The following is a 17607-nucleotide window of genomic DNA, read 5'->3' as shown; positions in this document are numbered from 1 at the left end:
AAGAAGAGAAGGTAGGGCAAGGAGAAAGGGGAAGACAAAGGTATGTGCAGCAAGACAGAGGACAGGAGAAGAGGAGGAGGGCCAACTGGAGAGGTGGCCAGGAGAACTGAGGTGGGGGCTAAGAGGGGATGGAATGCAAAAAAATCACTGCAGGAGGGCAGAAGATAAAGGGGACTGGGGGCATGGAATAATGAGGGGTAGGATAGCAAGCGGTATGGAGATGGGCAGGGGATGAAGAGTAGAGAGCAGTGGGAAAGCGGGAGGGGAGCTCGGGTGTGGGAGCCTCCAAGAAGTTATTTATAGCAGCCCCGTCATCGCAGGCTCTGGCTGCCGTCAGCGCGACGCTCCCCCGGCCCCCGGCCCCCCCGCCCCCGCGGCCAGGAATACCATGCCCTCACCCCCTGCCGGCCCCAAATCCAGCTCTGGCAACATGGGAGGGGGGCAGGGAAAGGTGTAACTCACTTTATCCCAACCTCCCTACCTGCCCAATCCTGTGGGTGGCCAGACGTGGTGGAAAGGGAGGGCATGGTTCTCCCTAGGGAGTGACTGGGTGAGGGGGAAACCCAGATAGGAACCCCAAATGGCAGGCAACAAAGGCAAACAGTGGAGGTCTCCTTCAGCCTGGCCTCAGGGCCACTGCCTTTGGACGTCTCTACAGGCTGCTTCTTCATGCCTCAGTCCATGGATTGCTCCCCATTCTGTCACCCTGCACACCTGTCCCAGCCTCCCTTCTCTGCCATGCTCTATACTGTCTCTTCCTTCACTGATGAGGTCCTTGAGCCCTAGCCATCATCCATTCATTCAGCCACCCCCAGCCCCGCTCCAACCTGCTGCCCTGTATTTCCTGACCTTCCCTGACACCCTTCCACCTAGAGCCTATTGCTCACTGACCTACCAACCCCTTCCCTGCATTCCTTAAACGCTCCTCCAGGGTCACTCTCCTCCTGTACAGCTCCTTTGATCCTGGGCTAGAGCCCATCCTTCTTGGCCTGAGTAGTCCCTGAGGAGTCACTCCTTGGCTTCACCTTCATTCCCTTTCCAGCCTCTCTGTCTGTCTTCTCTCTGCCACTCTACCCCTCTCCTGCTGCTCACAGATCCCTATTCTAGTTATTTTCTGTTCTGTCCCCTGCCCCGTGACATCCCCCAACCAACTTGAGTTGAATCCTTCAACCTTTGCACACAGATAACCCCCTCCCTCTGCATCTCACACAAGAGACCCTACATTACATCGATCTCATCCCACATGCTCCAGCCCCTGTACCGGTCATGGTCAGCACTTCGGAAGCGAGGCAGGATCTGGCGAAAGCTGCTGGTCCGGTCAAGTTTGGGTTGTGACTTCGTTCGTTTGATGGAGCTTTTTAGCCGTCGGCTCAGGAAGCCTTGCTGGGGGGGAAATGGGGATGGGGTGGGTTGAGGCAGGGTCAGTTCTACCTACTCATCCCTCAGCTGGTAGATAGTCCCTGGATGAAAGTGGGATGGGGAAAAGGGAAGTCTCCAGAGGCGAGGAAAGGGGCATAGGAACCCTAATAGCAGTTTGTCTTCCTTGCTCCCACAGGTACAGTGCAAGCACGCGTGCACACACACACACACACACACACACACACACACACACACACATAGCTTGGAGAAAGTGGGAGGGCTGGTCTCAGAAGCAGAGGGGCAGAGCCAAGAAGGGGGAAACCAAAGAGGTGGAGAGAGACACACACACACACACACACACACACACACACACACACACACTCTTTTTCTCAATCTCACTCCCTCTTTCCCCCTCCTGCCCTCTTTCTCAGACTCCTAGGGCCCGAGTTGGGGCTGGAGGGGAGGGGGCCCAGCTGAGCCACATCTGGTAGGCACCACTCACCGAGGGCCGGAAGGGCGCAGCAGGGGCGCCCTCCATGCTGTACTGCTTCCCCCCTGGGACACTCTTCCTCCTCGAGCGACCCAAGTGGTATTCTGGAGGGGAGAAAAGGGCCAGAAGGGAAGTTGGGGAGGGGGCCAGGAGGGAAGCTGTTAACCCAGGTTCCCACCCCTGACCCCAGTGCATGCCCCCACCTCCCTCTGCCCTTCAGCTCCGGCCTCACCTACCCCCCGGAAAGCAGCAGGAAGAGCAGCGACGGCGGAGAGGCTGGCAGCGGGAAGGAGGGGGCAAGGAACCTGAGCAGGAGCCCCCTGAGGGGGATGGGGTGGGAGGCCTTAGGCCCATGACTGGGGCTAGCAGTCAGCAGGGGGGCATGGCTGAGAGGGTCAGTAAAACCCCAGTAATGAAGGACACCAAAGATCCAGGGAGGCTAGGTCCCTGGTGCCCACCCACCCCAGAAGGGGCCAGCTGGGGGGAAAGATGGGTTAAAGGTCATTGCCCATAGGCAGGCTTTCCTCTTCCCCCTGCTGGACACATCTTCCATCTGCCCCCCACCTCCTGGAACCCCTGTCTGTCTGGAGGGCCAGGGCTGCCTCCCATGACCCCCTCCCTGGACTGGAGGGGGAGGTCTTGGAAGAGACCTGTGAAGAGTAGCAGAGGGAGAAGCCGGGGACAGAAAATCCAAGGAAGGGGCAGGTGGGGGGAGGGGAGAAGGAGCCGGTTCCACGTGCACTGCAGTGGCAGGGGCTCAGAAGGTGGGGGAGGGGAAAAGCAAAGAATGCAGGGGAGTGGGCAGGGAACAGGAAGGATGGGCAGTGGGGGTTCTGGGGACTCCCAAGTAAGGGCAGGGAGAGGAGGAGGAGGGGAGGTGAATGCGGATGCAGCTCAGCCTGCCAAGAGCCTAGAGAGATGGCAAGCTCTGAAAAAGGAAGCTGAGGCTCGGCTACAAGGGAATTTAGAGGGGCCGAGGGGCTGGAAGAGAATGTAAGTGGGGGGATGCCAAGCTCCGGCTCCAGCTCCAGAATGGCTGCCCAGGCCTGGGCTCCCCCCTCAGCCCCACAGTCACCACTGCAGCCAATGGGGGGGGCAGGTGCTGCATCAGGGGCGGGGCCAGCATCTCCACGGCAACAAGAAGCTACAGGCTGGAAGGAGGGGGGTGGACCGGAAGAGCTGCCTGTTAACCCTCTAGGTTCCAGAACAGAACAAGGGAGGACCACAATTATATTTTCACTGTCTGCTTCCAGAATTGCAAATTGCCTGCAAACTGCCCTAGAATCAGTCCCCAGCTCCCCTTTACCTGTAAAACCCAGGTGGTGGACCCCATGACACGAGAACCCTATCACTCCCTCAGGAACAGGTGTATAGTACAGAAGCATACACTGAGCTGTAGTGGTACGTGTATATGAGAACCACAATACAAAAAAATAACTGGGGATCTATGTGCTTTTGAGACATAGAGACAACTGTGAGCACGGGCATAGCACGGATCCACATTCTGAGACCCTAAGGCCCACACACCCCACAGGATACATGCTTTGACATATGTGAGTACTACAACAAGGGAGTACATACTTGAACCCAGTTACCCACATGAGAGCTGCTCGTGTGGACTTTGTGGCCCAAGTCTCTTGGGCAATCATGTGGACAGCACACTACAGAAATGGACCTATAACCCTAAGACGCGCATATCCCCATGCAGGGGAATTCCAGTTTAACCCCTGAAATACATGCTTGAGTACACCATGATCCTGACCACAGAAAGGTATCCCCATATCTCAGAAGCACAAACATCCTTTCATTCACGTGAAAAGTACAACCATATCCGCTCTGTCTCAGGACAACCCCCTCTCCTCCCCCAGCCCTTCTCTCACTCTAACACAGGCATCCAAGATTGCCACCAGAGTAAAGAAAAACCAGGAGCAAATGTGTTAATTATCCTTCTGGCACACACTAAGCAGTGCATCCAATGGTTCAGGATATCTCTTCCCTAGTAACATTTTTCTGCATTTCTCAGGTATGGCTGCCTCACTCTCATTTCAGGGAACCGAGCTCAGCCATTATTTTCATGTGCAAGCTCATCTAATAAAGGCATAAAGTCTAACTTTAAATGCATTAAAATTCTGCTTTGGAACTAAAGCATTAACAGAAGAACAAATTTGCTAATTGGCTTGCTTGGTTCTTGGAAGTAATATAACCTTACACATATTATCAAGAATTAAGATCCATGAACTCACTCATAAGTCACAGGAACACAGAGGCCACATACACATACGCTTATTAAAGACTTTTGTTGCCGCAGGAAAAGAATAGCAGAAACACAGAGGAAAGGGGGACAGAGTGACAGAAACACTGAACATCCTGTTATTAGTGCTGCATGCAGTGACATGTACAGAGAAAATAACACACACCCGTGTATACACACACACAGCAAACCTGAAAAGCATAAACTGTGATCCTGGGTCTCCATGTCCCATGCCTGCACGATGTATACACGCATGCACACACATAACAGCCACCTACACAAACCCGTAACACAGGCATTGTGCACACACCCACACATGTACACACCCTGTGTACACACACAATGGCACTCACACACACACACAGCAAGGGCTTGGACTCCTGCCCCTCCAACATCTCTAATCTTGCCATCACCCACAGAATCTCCCCCTGCCCTCCAAATCCCTAACCTTTCCTTGGCCTTTCTTCCTCTCCACACCCAGCTGGCAGCTCTCAAGGGGAGCCAGGGGAGGGAGGTTGCCAGAGAAGGGCGAAGAACAGGGTTGGACACAGAGCAGAGAAATGGGAGACAGAGCTCTGTGCTGGGCATATGAACCTCTAATGACAGTCCCTGCCATGACAGGCCTCACTGTGAGCCAGCCCGTATGCCTGAGTGGCCTTCCCTGATCCAAAACCAAGCCTGATCCTACAAGGCCTACAAGAATCCAATGCCTTCTCCCATCTTCTTCCCTTTCTTCTTTCAGAGATGACTTTACCAGAAGGCCTGACTCTCTCCTCCCCACTGCCTTCCCAGCTCCCAGACCCCTTCTTTTCCCACTATCTCTATCCAGTTCCCCATCTTAAGCTCTTATCCCCTGTTCTCTCCTAAGTCTGGCTCGGCTTTCTCCCACATTCCCATTCTCCAGCTATTTCTCCCTGGCCTGCTCTCTGCTCTCTTCTTCAAGCCTCTCTCATTCCTTCGCTCCTATTCCCTCCCCACTTTTCCTCTTTACCCCATTTTTTCCCTTTTTGAGCTTTTCTGTCCCCACTTACTGACCAAGCAGGGCTTACACCTGCCCGGCCCAAAGGTGTTTCATACACAGTAGGATTCCAAGGAACACATTCACACACTCCCCCCCGCCACACCACCCACATCCAGACACGCCCTGGACACCCATGCTGGGACTGACACAGATACTCAGGCCAGTGCTGGAACACACATGCAAAGACACACACCTGCCACCAGGGACACAGAAAATCCTGCTCATAGGGCCACACATTCCCACACACAGAAGGCTGACAGGAGGTGAGCCCCAGCCAGGGATATGCATGCTCAGGGTCAGAGGTGACATGGACCAGCATGGCCACGAACTGCCCCACAAGCCCATGGCTGGCCCAACAGCCCCCTAGGCAGGAAACAGGCAGAGGCAGGATAAGACAGGACACACTTGCACAAGGCTGGCTGCACATGTGTGCACGAGGAACTGGGCCCCCGTGTGCACATGGTACCGACACACAGGAGACACGAGCATGGGCACGAACACACACGCGGACACACGGGCTGCCCCTTCCACCAGGGGCTCCAAGATCGCACACACACCGGCCGCCCCCGCGTGCTCAAGACCCTGTCCGCACGAGGCCGGTCCCCGACCCTCCCGACCTCCGCTGTCCCCCTCCGGTTACCATAACTCCCCCCACTCGGAAGATGCAGCGAGAACATGCGGAGGGAGCAGCTGCCGCCGCCGCCGCCGCCACCGCGGCTTCCCCACCCCCCTCCCCGCGCCCACGCACACGCGCGCCCCCGCCCCACGCGCGCGGCGGCCTCCCCCCCCCCGCGCGCTCCTAGACCGCCTGGCCCCGCCCTTACCTCGCACCGCCCCCCGGGGGGGGGTCAGGGGTGTCCCCGGTGGGGGAGGGGCCCCGCCCCTGCGCGGGGGAAGGGCGGGGTGCGGAGTGAGAGGGGGCGGTACGGCCCGGCTCGCGCCGCCCGGCGCGGTGAGGGCGGCGGCGGGGCCCGGGACGGCCGGGACGGCCGCGCGGTGACGGCCGCGGGAACGGCTCCCTCCGCCGCCGCTCCCGCCGCTGCCGCCGTTGCCCGGGCCCCGCCGCCGTTGCTAGGCGACCGCTGCTGCCGTGGCCGCCTCTGTCACGAGCCCCGTCGCCCGGAGACAGCGCGAGAGAGACGGGGGAGGGGGGCAAGGGGACCCCCAAAACAAACCAGGCCACCCACCATCCCCTCCTGAGCAGGACCCCCCCACACACACAAAACCGCGGAGAGAACGAGGGTTCGCGGCTCCACCCAGCAGAGGAGGAGCCCTGGATTCCAATGCCCCTCAAAGGTCCGGCGACCTCTCCCGGGCTGGAGAGTCCACAGCCTCAGCAAACACCTTTGCATAGCCAAGTCCCCAAGGTTCCAACGACCCGTGTCCACTGCACATCCTCTGTGCCCTTTACACATTCCATGTTTCCCTGAAGACCCTAAATGTTCACTCCCTATCAACTTTCACTAAGCCCTCCCCCCAAATACATATGCCCCTGGAACCCCTCCCAGCCCCTAGTGAACCCCAATACAGCAACCTCCACGTGCCACCTCAACTCCAAACACTCACGGTGTCCCCACCCAAAACACACGGGAGACCCCCGCCAGAGACCCCTAGACCCTGAGGACTCAGGATAAGGAGAAGAAAGATGGGGAATAAGTGGGCAGATCTGCCAACCACAGGACACATGATAAACATGCTCTGTGAGCATGTGACCATTCTGGCCTGGAAACGCAGGTATACACACGTGCACACAAACACACACATCTTCCCCAGACACGAACATGACATACACACATATACATAACACACACAGATGTGACAGACATCACACACATTCTCTGTATACACTCCACCACCACCTGACTTTGCCTTACAGAGATGTGCTACCCACACACCCCCATGGTATGGGGTTTCCATGACAATGACACACATCCCTGACCACCCACCCACCCACCCACCCAAGGTCCCCAAACCGGCCCACAAGGCTAGTAGGGCCTGGACCTATCAGAAGGCTGGAAGGAGCCAACGGATGGGGACAGGTCACCGGCTCTCTAAGGGAAAGAAACTGGTAGCCTGAATTCCTGAGGGGAGGGGGAGCTGGTGGGAAAAAGGGGTCACCCGGGGGTTGGAAGAATGGGGAACCTGGATCGCTGGGTCCGGGAAGGGAAATGCAGTGGAAGGGGGCAGTGACGAGGGGGTTTCCGGGGGCTGAGGGCGTCTCTCTGCACCTTGGCTGCAGATCTCTGTTCTCTGCCTTCATCTCCCCTCACTGTTCCCATGGAAACCTTTTAAGCGAACTTCTCAGGAAGACAAAAATCTTTTTTTAAATGACTAAAGAGGGGGTTGGGGGGGGCAGAAAGGGGGAGGGAGGGGAAGAGACAGATGGAGAGAGGGAGAGAGTTGGAGAGACAGACCGAGCAGATAGCTCTACAGACAGAAAGGAGATGAGATGGGAGTCTGATGGACTTTCGCCGGGAGCAGAGGGGAGGGACGGGGTAATCAAGAGGGGTACAGAAAATAAGAGAAATCAGGGAGGAAAGAGAAAGGGGGTGATACAACTGCAGAAAATAGAAGCAGCTGATGAGAGAAGAAACAAAGGGGGCAAGAAAAGGAGACCTTAAGGACTGAAGGTCCGGAAGAAGAATCAGGAGCATAGGGGTGGGGCAGAGGTCTGGGGGGAGGGCAGGAACTAGGTCATTCTTTCCAAGATCCCAGACCAGGGGCTGGGAGGCGCAGGGGCAGGAACACATGGACTGGAAGCTAAAGATCTAAGGAGACTATTTTTACAAGCACCAGGAAAATAGTCAAACTTCATTGCTGGAGAGGAGAAAGGGAGCGAAGCCGAGCGAGGACCTACAGGGGCCTCTCACCCACAGCCTCTGTCCCGCTCCACCTTCCAGAGGAGGGCGCCATCTCCCCTCGGGAAGCGAGACTTTGTCTCCACCTTCTCCCGCCCCCGGCCAGCTCCCGCAGCTCCCCGACGCCCCCGCCCCGCCAGCCCCGTCCACCTTCAGCCCTCTCCCCTCGCCTGTCCGGGGCATGAGAGCCTGCTCGGCCGCCGTACCATGCTCGCCGTGGGGCCGCCCCTCCACCGGCACGGAGACTGTGCGTCTCAGCAGTTTGTTGCGACTGGACTCGCTCCTCCGGTCCCGGATCAGTAGCGGGTGTATCTAGGGGAGGTGGGGGTGTCTCAGACCTCCCTGGCCCACGCCGCCCTTCCCCTCCCTCTACCCCTCTCCGCCCCCTCCCAGGAAGGGCGGGCCTCCCTTTCCCCCCTCAGCCTGCCCACCTTCTGCCCCGGCCCCTCCACACTTTGTGACTGGATCTCTCCCTTCTCTCCCCCAGTCTCTCTCTCTCATTCCTTCCCGTCCCACCCTCTTTTCTCCCTCCATTTGTCTTGAAACACCTTCCTGAGAATTCTCCCAAACCCTACTCAGCTCTTCTGCAACTCCTCAGAAGTTAGCTACTTCCTGAATCCAGTTTTCCCTTGACCTTCAGTTCCTCCATTCTCCCTGCTTTCCTCCCAACCTCCCACCTCCCTTACCCCCTTCTCTCCCTCCGAGCCTGTCACGGGGGTAGCAGAAGCTGCATTTATAATCAGGATCCACAGCTTGTCTCCCTCCCACGGCCCGGCTTGCGGCCAGACTGGGACCCAACCTCCCCTCCCCCCAGAGGGCCTGGTCACCTTCCCCCACCTTTCATCTCCTTCCATCACCCGACCCAACATTTCTCAGTTCCCTTCTTCCCCTCAGCCATCACCTTTCCCTAAGCTTCACACCCCACTCCCCCTGTCCACCTCCATCCCTACCTCCATACACCTCCACCCCTGCAGTCTCCTCCACCTCTACCAAGAGCCACAGGAACAGACCCCTCACTATCTCCCAGCCCCAGTTCCACCACCCATCCAATTGCAACTCCCTGTGTCTGTCCAGGCTGCTCATTTTCCCAGTTCCATCTACTCCCCCTCCCACACACATGCCCTTCCTACTCCAGACCGGCCATTCCAATTGCCCCTCAGCTTGCTGGCCACTGGTCCCTTCAATCTGTCCCTATCTCTGTCATTCCTTCATTACCCCAATCCATGGTCTTCCCTCTTCATCCCTATAACAGTCCCCACTCTTGGTTCCAGTTTCCCCCATTTCTCCTACGGACTCCAAACCTTCATCGAGGGGTTTGACCACAGTCACTCAAATCTCTCCCAATGGTGTCCAAAACTTAGACTCCGCAAACCACCTCCCCTTTCAAAGTCACCATATCCTCTCCTTAACACCTCTACTTTACTCTGTGGCCTGGAAGCTGTCTACCCAGCCATCTCTCCACACTCTCACCTGCCCCCACAGGTCCCTTGACACTGTAGTTAGCCCTGACTCGAATTCTAACCCTTCCTCATCACACCATTCCCAACAACTTTCAGGGCCTATTTCTCATCACATTTGGTTTTCCAGGCTACCCTACCATTCTTTAAAGCTTGTCCCCCAAATCACCCCCATTCCCTGACTCACACTTATGGGGTATCCTTCCAGTTTTCATCCTCTATTTCCTCCGATGGACACTCCTACTGACCCAGCTCCCAAATCAGAACCCACACTCCCCTGGCTCTCAGATCTCCATACCTGGCCACCACCTTCCATAAGAGGCCTCTGTCCATTTCATCTCCTTTACTCTGGCTAGTCCCTGCCCCTACTCCACTCCTACTCCTTTAGATAACTCCACATACTCCCAGTTCCCCTCCCTTATATTCCTTCCTGATGTCCAACCATTCCCTTGCAGAATCCCTCTCAGTGTCTCTCTGAACCTTGATCTCAGTCACCCTCCCAGTCTTCACCCCCATCATGCCAAGATCCACTGACCTCAGTCTTCTCTCCTATTACCCTTCAGCTACCGAAAACCTCCTCTATACCCTGCGTTTTCTCTGGGTCCTGCAATTTCTCCTCCTTGCACTCTGCCCCCTGATGGAGAAAGGACTGGGAGTCTTGCTCAGTGGGCAAAGCAGAGAGGGGTCCTGAAGATTACTTTGGTGGGGAGGGCTTCCCATGTCTTCACCCCTTCTCCAAACTTTTCAGTTCCCCTTCCCCATTCTAACCTATCCTACAATATGGACAGTATGAAAACAGGAGCCTCCCCACCCCAAAATCTTCAGACACATCTCCTCCCCAACACAGTTCATAACCCTCAAAGACTCCCTTCCCAAAGTGAGAGGATGACTACCCCTCTTGTCACACTCCAACCCAAGTCTCAGTAGCCACCCTCCTGCCATTTGCAAATGCTTCTTCTTTGTCTGCCTTCTTTGTGTCTCTCTCCCCTTCACTAATGAGGATTCTCCCCATTCTCCCACATGCCTTTCCCCAGCCTTCTCACCCCACTCACCTCATCCTCATCCAGCATGAGCAGCTGGTTCCCCGAGATGATGCAGAACCGAGGGTTCCAACCAGGACGATCATATGGGGAATGAACATATTGGGTTCGGTGCATAGAGGGTCCCCGTACATCTGGGAGACAGAGATACACAGAAACAGTAAGGGAGGCTCTATGTATTTGGAAGCAGAGGCCTAAAATGGCAAGAAGAGAGTCCACAAAGTGAGAAGGGGACCCCACCAGCCTTCAGGAGATCACAGTTGAAAGTGAGGCACCTGGCAACTCTAAAGGAACACAAGACAAGCGTTTATACATAGGGGAAAAGAGGAGAGGATCACATCACAGAAGGCTCTGGAGACTTGGGGGAAGAAATGCAGAGGTTCAGGGACGGGAATTATATGACAGAGAAGGTACACGTTTGGGGGCAGAGAAAGAAGAAGGAGCTCTCCATCTACTTCAGGAAAATAAGGTGGAGATGCCACAAAATTGGCAGGAGAAAAACACAGAAGTTGGTGTCAGATATCTGGGTAGAGGAAGGCATCCAAATAGCTGCAGAAGACAAGGACTTGGAAGGTGGCACCATCCCTCTATAAAAGAGTATGAGGAAAGCTACACAGCTGTGGGAAAGAAGGATGGGGTGTGTGTGTAGGAACACTGGGATCATGAGATTCAGAGGGCTAAATATCTAGAAAAGAGGAAGTCAGGGAGCTTACCTGTTCACAGAGTCAGAGACATGAGAGGGCCTCCCCTCCCAACTCTCCCTCCTCTGTGCCCTCCTCCCCTAGTTCAACCCTGTTCATCCTTTAGGGAAAGTTCTGGTTCTTCTGGTGTTAAGGAGAAGATGGCTTTTGTCGGCATCTGGCTGTGGAGGGGCCAGGGCAGAATGTGAGAAATATGCCCTTGTTTGGACGAGTAGAGACCAAATTTATCTCTTCCCCCATTCAGTGCCCAGAGATTCAACACTGCCCCCACCACCTCACCCCACCTAGTCTCAATGGACAGGATGGAAGCCACTCCATAGGTTAGGAGCCTTCCCAAGGCACAGCGAAGAGCCTGAGGAAGAAAGAGGTCAGGGGGAAAGAATGGAATATCCAGGCCTGGTGACATAGAGGGGCCTCCAAAGACGAGAGCTGGAGATGGGAACAAAACTTGCAGAAGAGAGAATAGTAGACTAAGTGTCACCCATGGCTGAGATGATCCCAGGGTCCTCCTTCCCCAATTCTGTTGTTCTTGCCATACCGCTTTTCCTGCAAACTGCCTCTCCTTTAAACCCCAATGCCACACAGGCCCTATTGAAGTAAGAGGGCCTGTCACATTGGTGACAGCAAAGAGAAATCAGCTTAAGGTATCCGATTTTAGATGGAAAAAAAGATCAAACTCTGTCACTTTTATGGGATAACCATGAGTATACTGCAGGAGAACTGGTCTTTGAGCTTCATTCCAACAGAATGCACTGAGTAGCAGAGTTTTGCAAATTCAGCCCTTTTCTGTCTATAAATATATCTCTCAAATTTACCCAGCCTCCAGATCACAGTGAGCGATGAATGTCCACCTCAGAATGTCCACCATCTAGAAACCACAATACTTTGAAACTCTATCTCAACCCATTTCCAGAGACTAACTAATGTTCTCTACACACAAAGATCACCAATACCTAGCCTCTGAAACTACAGACATTGCTGGCAACATGCCCACCGCACTTAGACATTTGGTATACTCAGAAGAGAAATCTGTTGATACACATAAGCATCTTGGGAAAGGGCTGGTTCAGGCTGCAGCCAAGGGAGGCAGGTTAGACTTCAGAGGGCATCTTTCTCCTGGCAGCAGGGAACTTAGGAACAACTCTAGAAACACACACACACACACACACACTGTCTGGACTTGGTGAAGAATGATTCTGGAGGCAGATGCAAGAGGCAGAGGAACATGACTGAGAAAGGGAAAATTTTTACTAGCATGAGAAATCTCTTAAGGGCTGAGATGGGGATCCCTTGTTCTAATCATCAAAACCTGTGTCTTTGTAACCCAAATCTCCAACACCCCAATAAGTAGAGGAGACAAGAAAAGAGAAATGATAATAAGAGTTGAGGTATTAAGGGAAAGTGGGTAGGCACAGACTTGTGGTGACAAGGAATGGTCTGGGGGACAAATAATAGGAGTAGATATAAAAGAAAAGGAGGCAGAAATGATGGTAAATGCCTAGGGGCAAGGGAATACACCTGAAGGGCTCGACTGGACGTGTCAGAGCAAAGGAGGCAGACCTAATGCGGGGGCTATGACAAGGGGTCAAGACAGACTAGTAGAGAAGCGATAGAGATATAAGGGAGCGACCACATAGAAAAGAGATAGAGAGAGGCAATGGACACCAGAGAGGGGACTGATATAGGGGAAGGACAGAAGGGGGACTCATATAAGGAACGGACACCATATGGGGGGAAAGATATAGGTGATGGACAGCAGAGGAGGGAGGGGGAATGGAAATAAGGATTGGAGGGGTGGGGGAAGGGGGTAAAAGTGATGAAGTGAAGATAGCATTAAGACCCCAGAGGTTACATTTCACTGGTCAAGAGCCTTTAAGAGGGTCAGAGGCTGGGGCAGGATCCTAACCTGTCCCCTACTCCCATCACTTAATTTTACTTATATTGCCACCCCACCAAGCACACATAATTTGGCCCTCCCCCTGCCCTGGTCTCCCCTCCCCCACCATTCCATCTCTCCTCTCTTCCCTCCATCTGGACCCTCCATCCCCCCACCCCCCACTGCCTCCCTCTCTCTCCATCTGGCCCCTTCTCTCCCTCCATCCTCCTCTCTTTTTCCACCCCTTACCATACTCTGAGTCCCCCACCAAATTCTCCCCCCACATCTTCTTGGCTTCTCTTTTCACCCCTATGTTTTCATTTCTCCCTCCTAGCCCCTCTTCCAAGACTCTGTCCCTCTATTTCCTTGATGTTTTCCTCATCACTCAGCTCCCACCCCCAAATTATTTCTGCAGCTTTTTCCCCAACCCAATCCTTCTACCTTCCCACCCCTTTCTGGCGCTTTCTTTCCCCTTCATCATTTTCCCTTCAGCCCCCTTTCAAGGCCCATTTCCTGGCCCCTCCGTCCCTTATCTACCCCTATCCCTCTGGCCTCCAATCCCTCCTTCCCGGTTGCTCCCACCCCTGCCTTCCCGGTCCTCCCCTCTCTCTCCATTTCAGCCGCTCCCCTCCCTTGGCCCCGACTCTCCCCCGCCCCCTGCCCCTCCCCCTGTTGCCCCCCATATGGCCCTCCCCCTCCCCCCACCACGTACCTCTGAAGGGGGCATAGGACATCGCGGGGATGCTCCCCCGATGGATGGAGGCTCGAGACCTGCTCATCAGGCCTGGGGGGAGGGGGCGGGGGGACGGGGGAGAAAGAAGAGAGAAAGAGGGGGAGAAAGAGGGGGAGAAGGAGGAGGAGGTGGAGGAGGAGGAGGAGGAGAGAGGAGGAGAGAGGAGCAGAGAGAAGCAGAGAGGAGGAGAGAGGAGGAGGAGGAGGAGAATAAGAGCCAACGGCAGCAGCGGCAGCCGAGAGAGAGGGGGGGCGGGGGAGCGAGCGAGAGCTAAGAGAGCAGGAGGAGGAGGAGGAGGGAGAGACTCTGCAGCCCCCACCCCTACTCGGGGAGGCCCAGATTGTGAGAGAGAGAGACCCCTGACTCAAAAACACACCAGAGAAAGACAGAGGTGCTAAAGATGCAGACCCCAGACCCTGAGAGAGAGACCCTAGACCCACAGAGAAAGATACTTCACCACCCCCCACCGTGGGTTAATTTGAGACACAGGCCCAAAATCTAGAGGAAAAGAGACTCCTGATTTGAGGAAAAAACGACCCCAGATCCCCCAGAGAGAGGAACCCAAGATCAAAATCTGAGAATCCAGGCTCAAAAGGGTTCTCCATACCCACAGACATCTTAGACTCCAGACCCTGAGATGATGATTTCAGTGATCAGGACCTGAGACCTAGACTCAGAAAAAGATGAGGCCCAGATTCAGAAAAAGCCAGATGTAGAATTAGAGCTTAGAGAACTCAGACCTAGAGAGAGACCCCAGACTCAGATCTCAGAGACTGATAACTCAGAGACAGAGACACTCCAGATTTAAGGGGAGATAGAGAGAGACCTCAGCTGGTCCAGAGATGCACAACTCAGAGACCCAAAATTCATGAAGAAGACTTCGAAAGACCTCAGAGTGTGACCACAGACCCTGAAACATAGAAACCCCCCAGACCAAAAACATAAAAGGAAACTCAGTCCTAAGAAAGATCTCCACACAAATACTGAAAGACCCCTCCGAAATCTGTCTCAGAGACAAACTCCAAACTCAAAGACAGAGATCTCAGGGAACCTCCCCTCCCCACTTCCCTGCCCTAGAACCTCCCAGAGGTAGAACCCTGACGTCAGCCTGGGAAACTCCGAGGCATTCCCACCACCAGACCAATGACCTCAGACCTTGAAGGGAGGGGAAATATTGGGTGGGGGCAGTGGCAAGAGCTTTTTTCTCTGCGCCTCCTCCCACCTCTCTGCCTCTCACTGGCCCCTCTCTCCATTTTTGGGTCACAGGATGTGCTTGGGCCCCAGGGAAGTTATGTAGGGCAGGTCCTGGCTCCTCAGGGGATGGGTTAGGGAAAGGAGACCCAAGGCTGAGAGGTGGACCAATCCTGTGGAGTGGAATAGGCAGGGAAGAGGGGACAGAAGGACCATCACCACTGTCCCCATCCTGCAGCCCTCGTTCTCCTTCCCTCTGATTCAGTAGTCTGTCTCAAGCTTTGGGTTTTCAATTAAGATGGCTAGGCCCCATTTTCACCATCCTCTACCCCATTTACAGGATCTCGCTCTGTTTTAAAATGCATCTTTCCTCACCTAGCTATTGTTGTGCCATGCCCATGCCTGCCTAATCACTCCCCGCTACTCAGGGACAGCGGGCTTCTAGATCACCGTTGTTCATTCCCAAACCCAGGCATATCTCTGTCCCAACTAAAATGGCAGGGGGCGCTCTCTTAACCCCTGAGGTTGGGGTGAAGGGTCTTTCTCAGACCCTCCCACACCTTAAGGCCTCGGAAACAGTGCAGGGGAGGTTAGGCACATTGTGGGGTTTCAGAATGATTCCCCACACCACAGCCTGACGCATCGACTATGCGGGGTCTCCGGCCCCCCCCCCTTTCCTGGAGCCAGCACTCGCCTCACGTGGCCTGCAGGGCTGGCCTGTGATTGGCCACTTGGCGTCACTCGCTGAGTGCCGCCGCCGGAGAGGACCGGCCCCCTCACGTGACAGTGGAAAGCCGCAGCGGCTCTCCTCAGCCAGCAAGTGGTAGTTTCGGGTTCACACGGAAACGGGCGTGCCATTTCCGCGCACGTCTGCAGATCCGGCGGTCGATTGGTCAAGTCTCCCATCGCTCCGCCCTCATCAGGAGGCGGGCAAACCGCGCCACGACAGGGCCAGGATTGGCTGGCTCTGGAAGGGCGGGCGGTCCCCCTTCTACTGTCACATGGTGCGCGCTGTTTTCTTATCACGTGGCTGCCACCCAGGTAAGAGGCCGCTCTTCCTGGGGTTGTTTCTCCGTGTGACGTGTGGCCTCTGAGATCAACTCTCCTCTACCAGCGTAGGCCGCATGAGTAGGGGGCGGGCTCCTGCGGTCCTGCTCGGCGGAGTGGTGAGTGACCGGCCCCGTCCCGCCCCTTCCGGTCCTCGAAGCCTCGACCGCTACCTGTACCCCAAATCCCAGAGGTTGGCCCCCTGAGGTGTGAGTGAAATGAGCCTTTGCTTTACTTTTCCAAGTTTCTCTCTCACCTTCAGGGGCATTCTTCTTCGGGGTACATCAGAGGGAGGGCAGAGCCTGAGTATCTAAGCAGAGGCTTCCCTGGGTGTAATTTCCTGGGCTGTTGGTGAGGAGAGATCGAATTCGCCTCCTGCTCTCAGGCTTCTCTGCTCCTGTCTTTTGTTTGGATGCCGGCGCTGCTGCCTGTAGCCTCCCGCCTTTTGTTGCTACCCCGAGCCCTGCTGACCATGGCCTCTGGAAGCCCTCCGACCCAGCCCTCGCCAGCCTCGGATTCCGGCTCCGGCTACGTTCCGGGCTCGGTGTCTGCAGCCTTTGTCACTTGCCCCAACGAGAAGGTCGCCAAGGAGATCGCCAGGTAGGGACCTCGATGTTCAGCGAGAAAGGATGATCATGAAGGGAGAGTTGGGGGTGGGGCAGAAGAGTGCCGCTTTCTCCTCTCTTCAGCTCTGCAAGCCTGTCTCTGGGCTGCCAGTACAAAAACTGGGGTCATGGGGCACTCTGAATGGGACTGTCTCTTCACTCCAGGGCTGTGGTGGAGAAGCGCCTTGCAGCCTGCGTCAACCTCATCCCTCAGATTACATCCATGTGAGTCATAGGAGTTGGGGGGTTAACCTAACTGTAGGAGCTGACTGGGAACCTCTTTCCTGGGGGAAATTCTTTGCTCCTCACAACTCTCCCCCTCTGACCTTTCAGCTATGAGTGGAAAGGGAAGATCGAGGAAGACAGTGAGGTGCTGATGGTGAGAAACATTTCCCCCACCCAACAAAATTTCCCCAATCCCTGACCCCTTTAGCCCTTACCCCTCTTCTGAGAAACTGAACTCAGTCCCACTCCTTGATTCAACCATGTTTATCTTTGTCCCTTAGATGATTAAAACGCAAAGTTCCTTGGTCCCAGCTTTGACAGATTTTGTTCGGTGAGAACTTTTGAGATGTATGGGGTGAGGGTGTGTACTGAGGGTGTGTACTGTGGGGATGTGACTTGCTTGCGCAAGGGAGTGGGTTCCTTTAGGTCAATCTTTGAGTAATCCCCTTCCCCCACCCACCTATCTTGTAGTTCTGTGCACCCTTACGAAGTGGCTGAGGTAATTGCATTGCCTGTGGAACAGGGGAACTTTCCATACCTGCAGTGGGTGCGCCAGGTCACAGAGTCAGTTTCTGACTCCAGCACAGTCCTGCCATGATGAGCCCTGTTCCTGCCGTGATCCCTTTGATACTCAATGCCTTCTGACTTCCAGGTGATGACCGGGCCCCCAATAAATCCTGTCTTTAGGTCTTTCTGCCTTTTGCCTGTTTTTTCCTTGTCATGTATGCAAATTTGTTGGGAGAATATAAGTGC

The 17607-nt window shown here is 55.0% G+C and overlaps 2 protein-coding genes across 22 annotated transcripts in view; one reads left to right on the top strand and one right to left on the bottom strand.

Annotated features, from left to right (window-relative positions):
- Window positions 1-15784, bottom strand: part of SYNGAP1 (synaptic Ras GTPase activating protein 1) — a 35427-nt gene extending 19643 nt beyond the window's left edge. For 8 of the 17 annotated variants that reach the window (XR_004184264.1, XR_004184261.1, XR_004184263.1 and 5 more), the window contains exons 1-5: window positions 13766-14022; window positions 10489-10610; window positions 8186-8291; window positions 1862-1953; window positions 1262-1383 (exon numbers count right to left, since the gene is read on the bottom strand). Coding sequence is in view for 13 of the 17 variants with exons in the window: in XM_031667039.1 (XP_031522899.1) it covers window positions 1262-1383; window positions 1862-1953; window positions 8186-8291; window positions 10489-10610; window positions 13766-13832 (509 nt within the window). In the remaining 4 variants the exon portion in view is untranslated. Of the gene's footprint in view, window positions 1-1261; window positions 1384-1861; window positions 1954-2085; window positions 5705-5761; window positions 5840-8185; window positions 8292-8410; window positions 8724-10488; window positions 13132-13765; window positions 14028-15352 lie in introns of those variants that run through there. The other 9 variants (XM_031667037.1, XM_031667038.1, XM_031667033.1 and 6 more) reach the window with 9 other exon arrangements.
- CUTA (cutA divalent cation tolerance homolog) lies at window positions 15771-17545 on the top strand. Of its 5 annotated transcripts, none has more exons than XM_009204928.3 (6): window positions 15771-16018; window positions 16410-16624; window positions 16795-16854; window positions 16963-17008; window positions 17136-17185; window positions 17326-17544. In XM_009204928.3, exons 2-6 carry the CDS (start codon window positions 16437-16439, stop codon window positions 17450-17452), a joined length of 471 nt encoding a protein of 156 aa, XP_009203192.1. In that variant the 5' UTR covers window positions 15771-16018; window positions 16410-16436; the 3' UTR covers window positions 17453-17544. The 5 variants fall into 5 exon arrangements, with proteins under 5 accessions (XP_009203192.1, XP_009203190.1, XP_003897499.1 ...); XM_009204926.2 differs by having other exon boundaries at window positions 15964-16018; window positions 16459-16624; XM_003897450.3 differs by having other exon boundaries at window positions 15967-16143; window positions 17326-17545.
- Window positions 17546-17607: the final 62 nt, after the last annotated feature.

The sequence above is a fragment of the Papio anubis genome, chromosome 6 (genome assembly GCF_008728515.1).
Source record: "Papio anubis isolate 15944 chromosome 6, Panubis1.0, whole genome shotgun sequence".
NCBI classification, from domain to species: domain Eukaryota; kingdom Metazoa; phylum Chordata; class Mammalia; order Primates; family Cercopithecidae; genus Papio; species Papio anubis.
Note: the sequence above shows the minus strand (reverse complement) of the source record. Positions and strands in the feature narration are given on the sequence as shown.

What these genes read in the sequence shown, in the direction of transcription:
- CUTA (XM_003897450.3), top strand. Translation starts at nt 16,102, where the DNA reads ATGAGTAGGGGGCGGGCTCCTGCGGTCCTGCTCGGCGGAGTG. An exon ending in CGGTCCTGCTCGGCGGAGTG is followed by an intron (nt 16,144 to 16,409) that starts GTGAGTGACCGG and finishes TCCTGCTCTCAG; the next exon opens with GCTTCTCTGCTCCTGTCTTT. An exon ending in AAGACAGTGAGGTGCTGATG is followed by an intron (nt 17,009 to 17,135) that starts GTGAGAAACATT and finishes TTTGTCCCTTAG; the next exon opens with ATGATTAAAACGCAAAGTTC.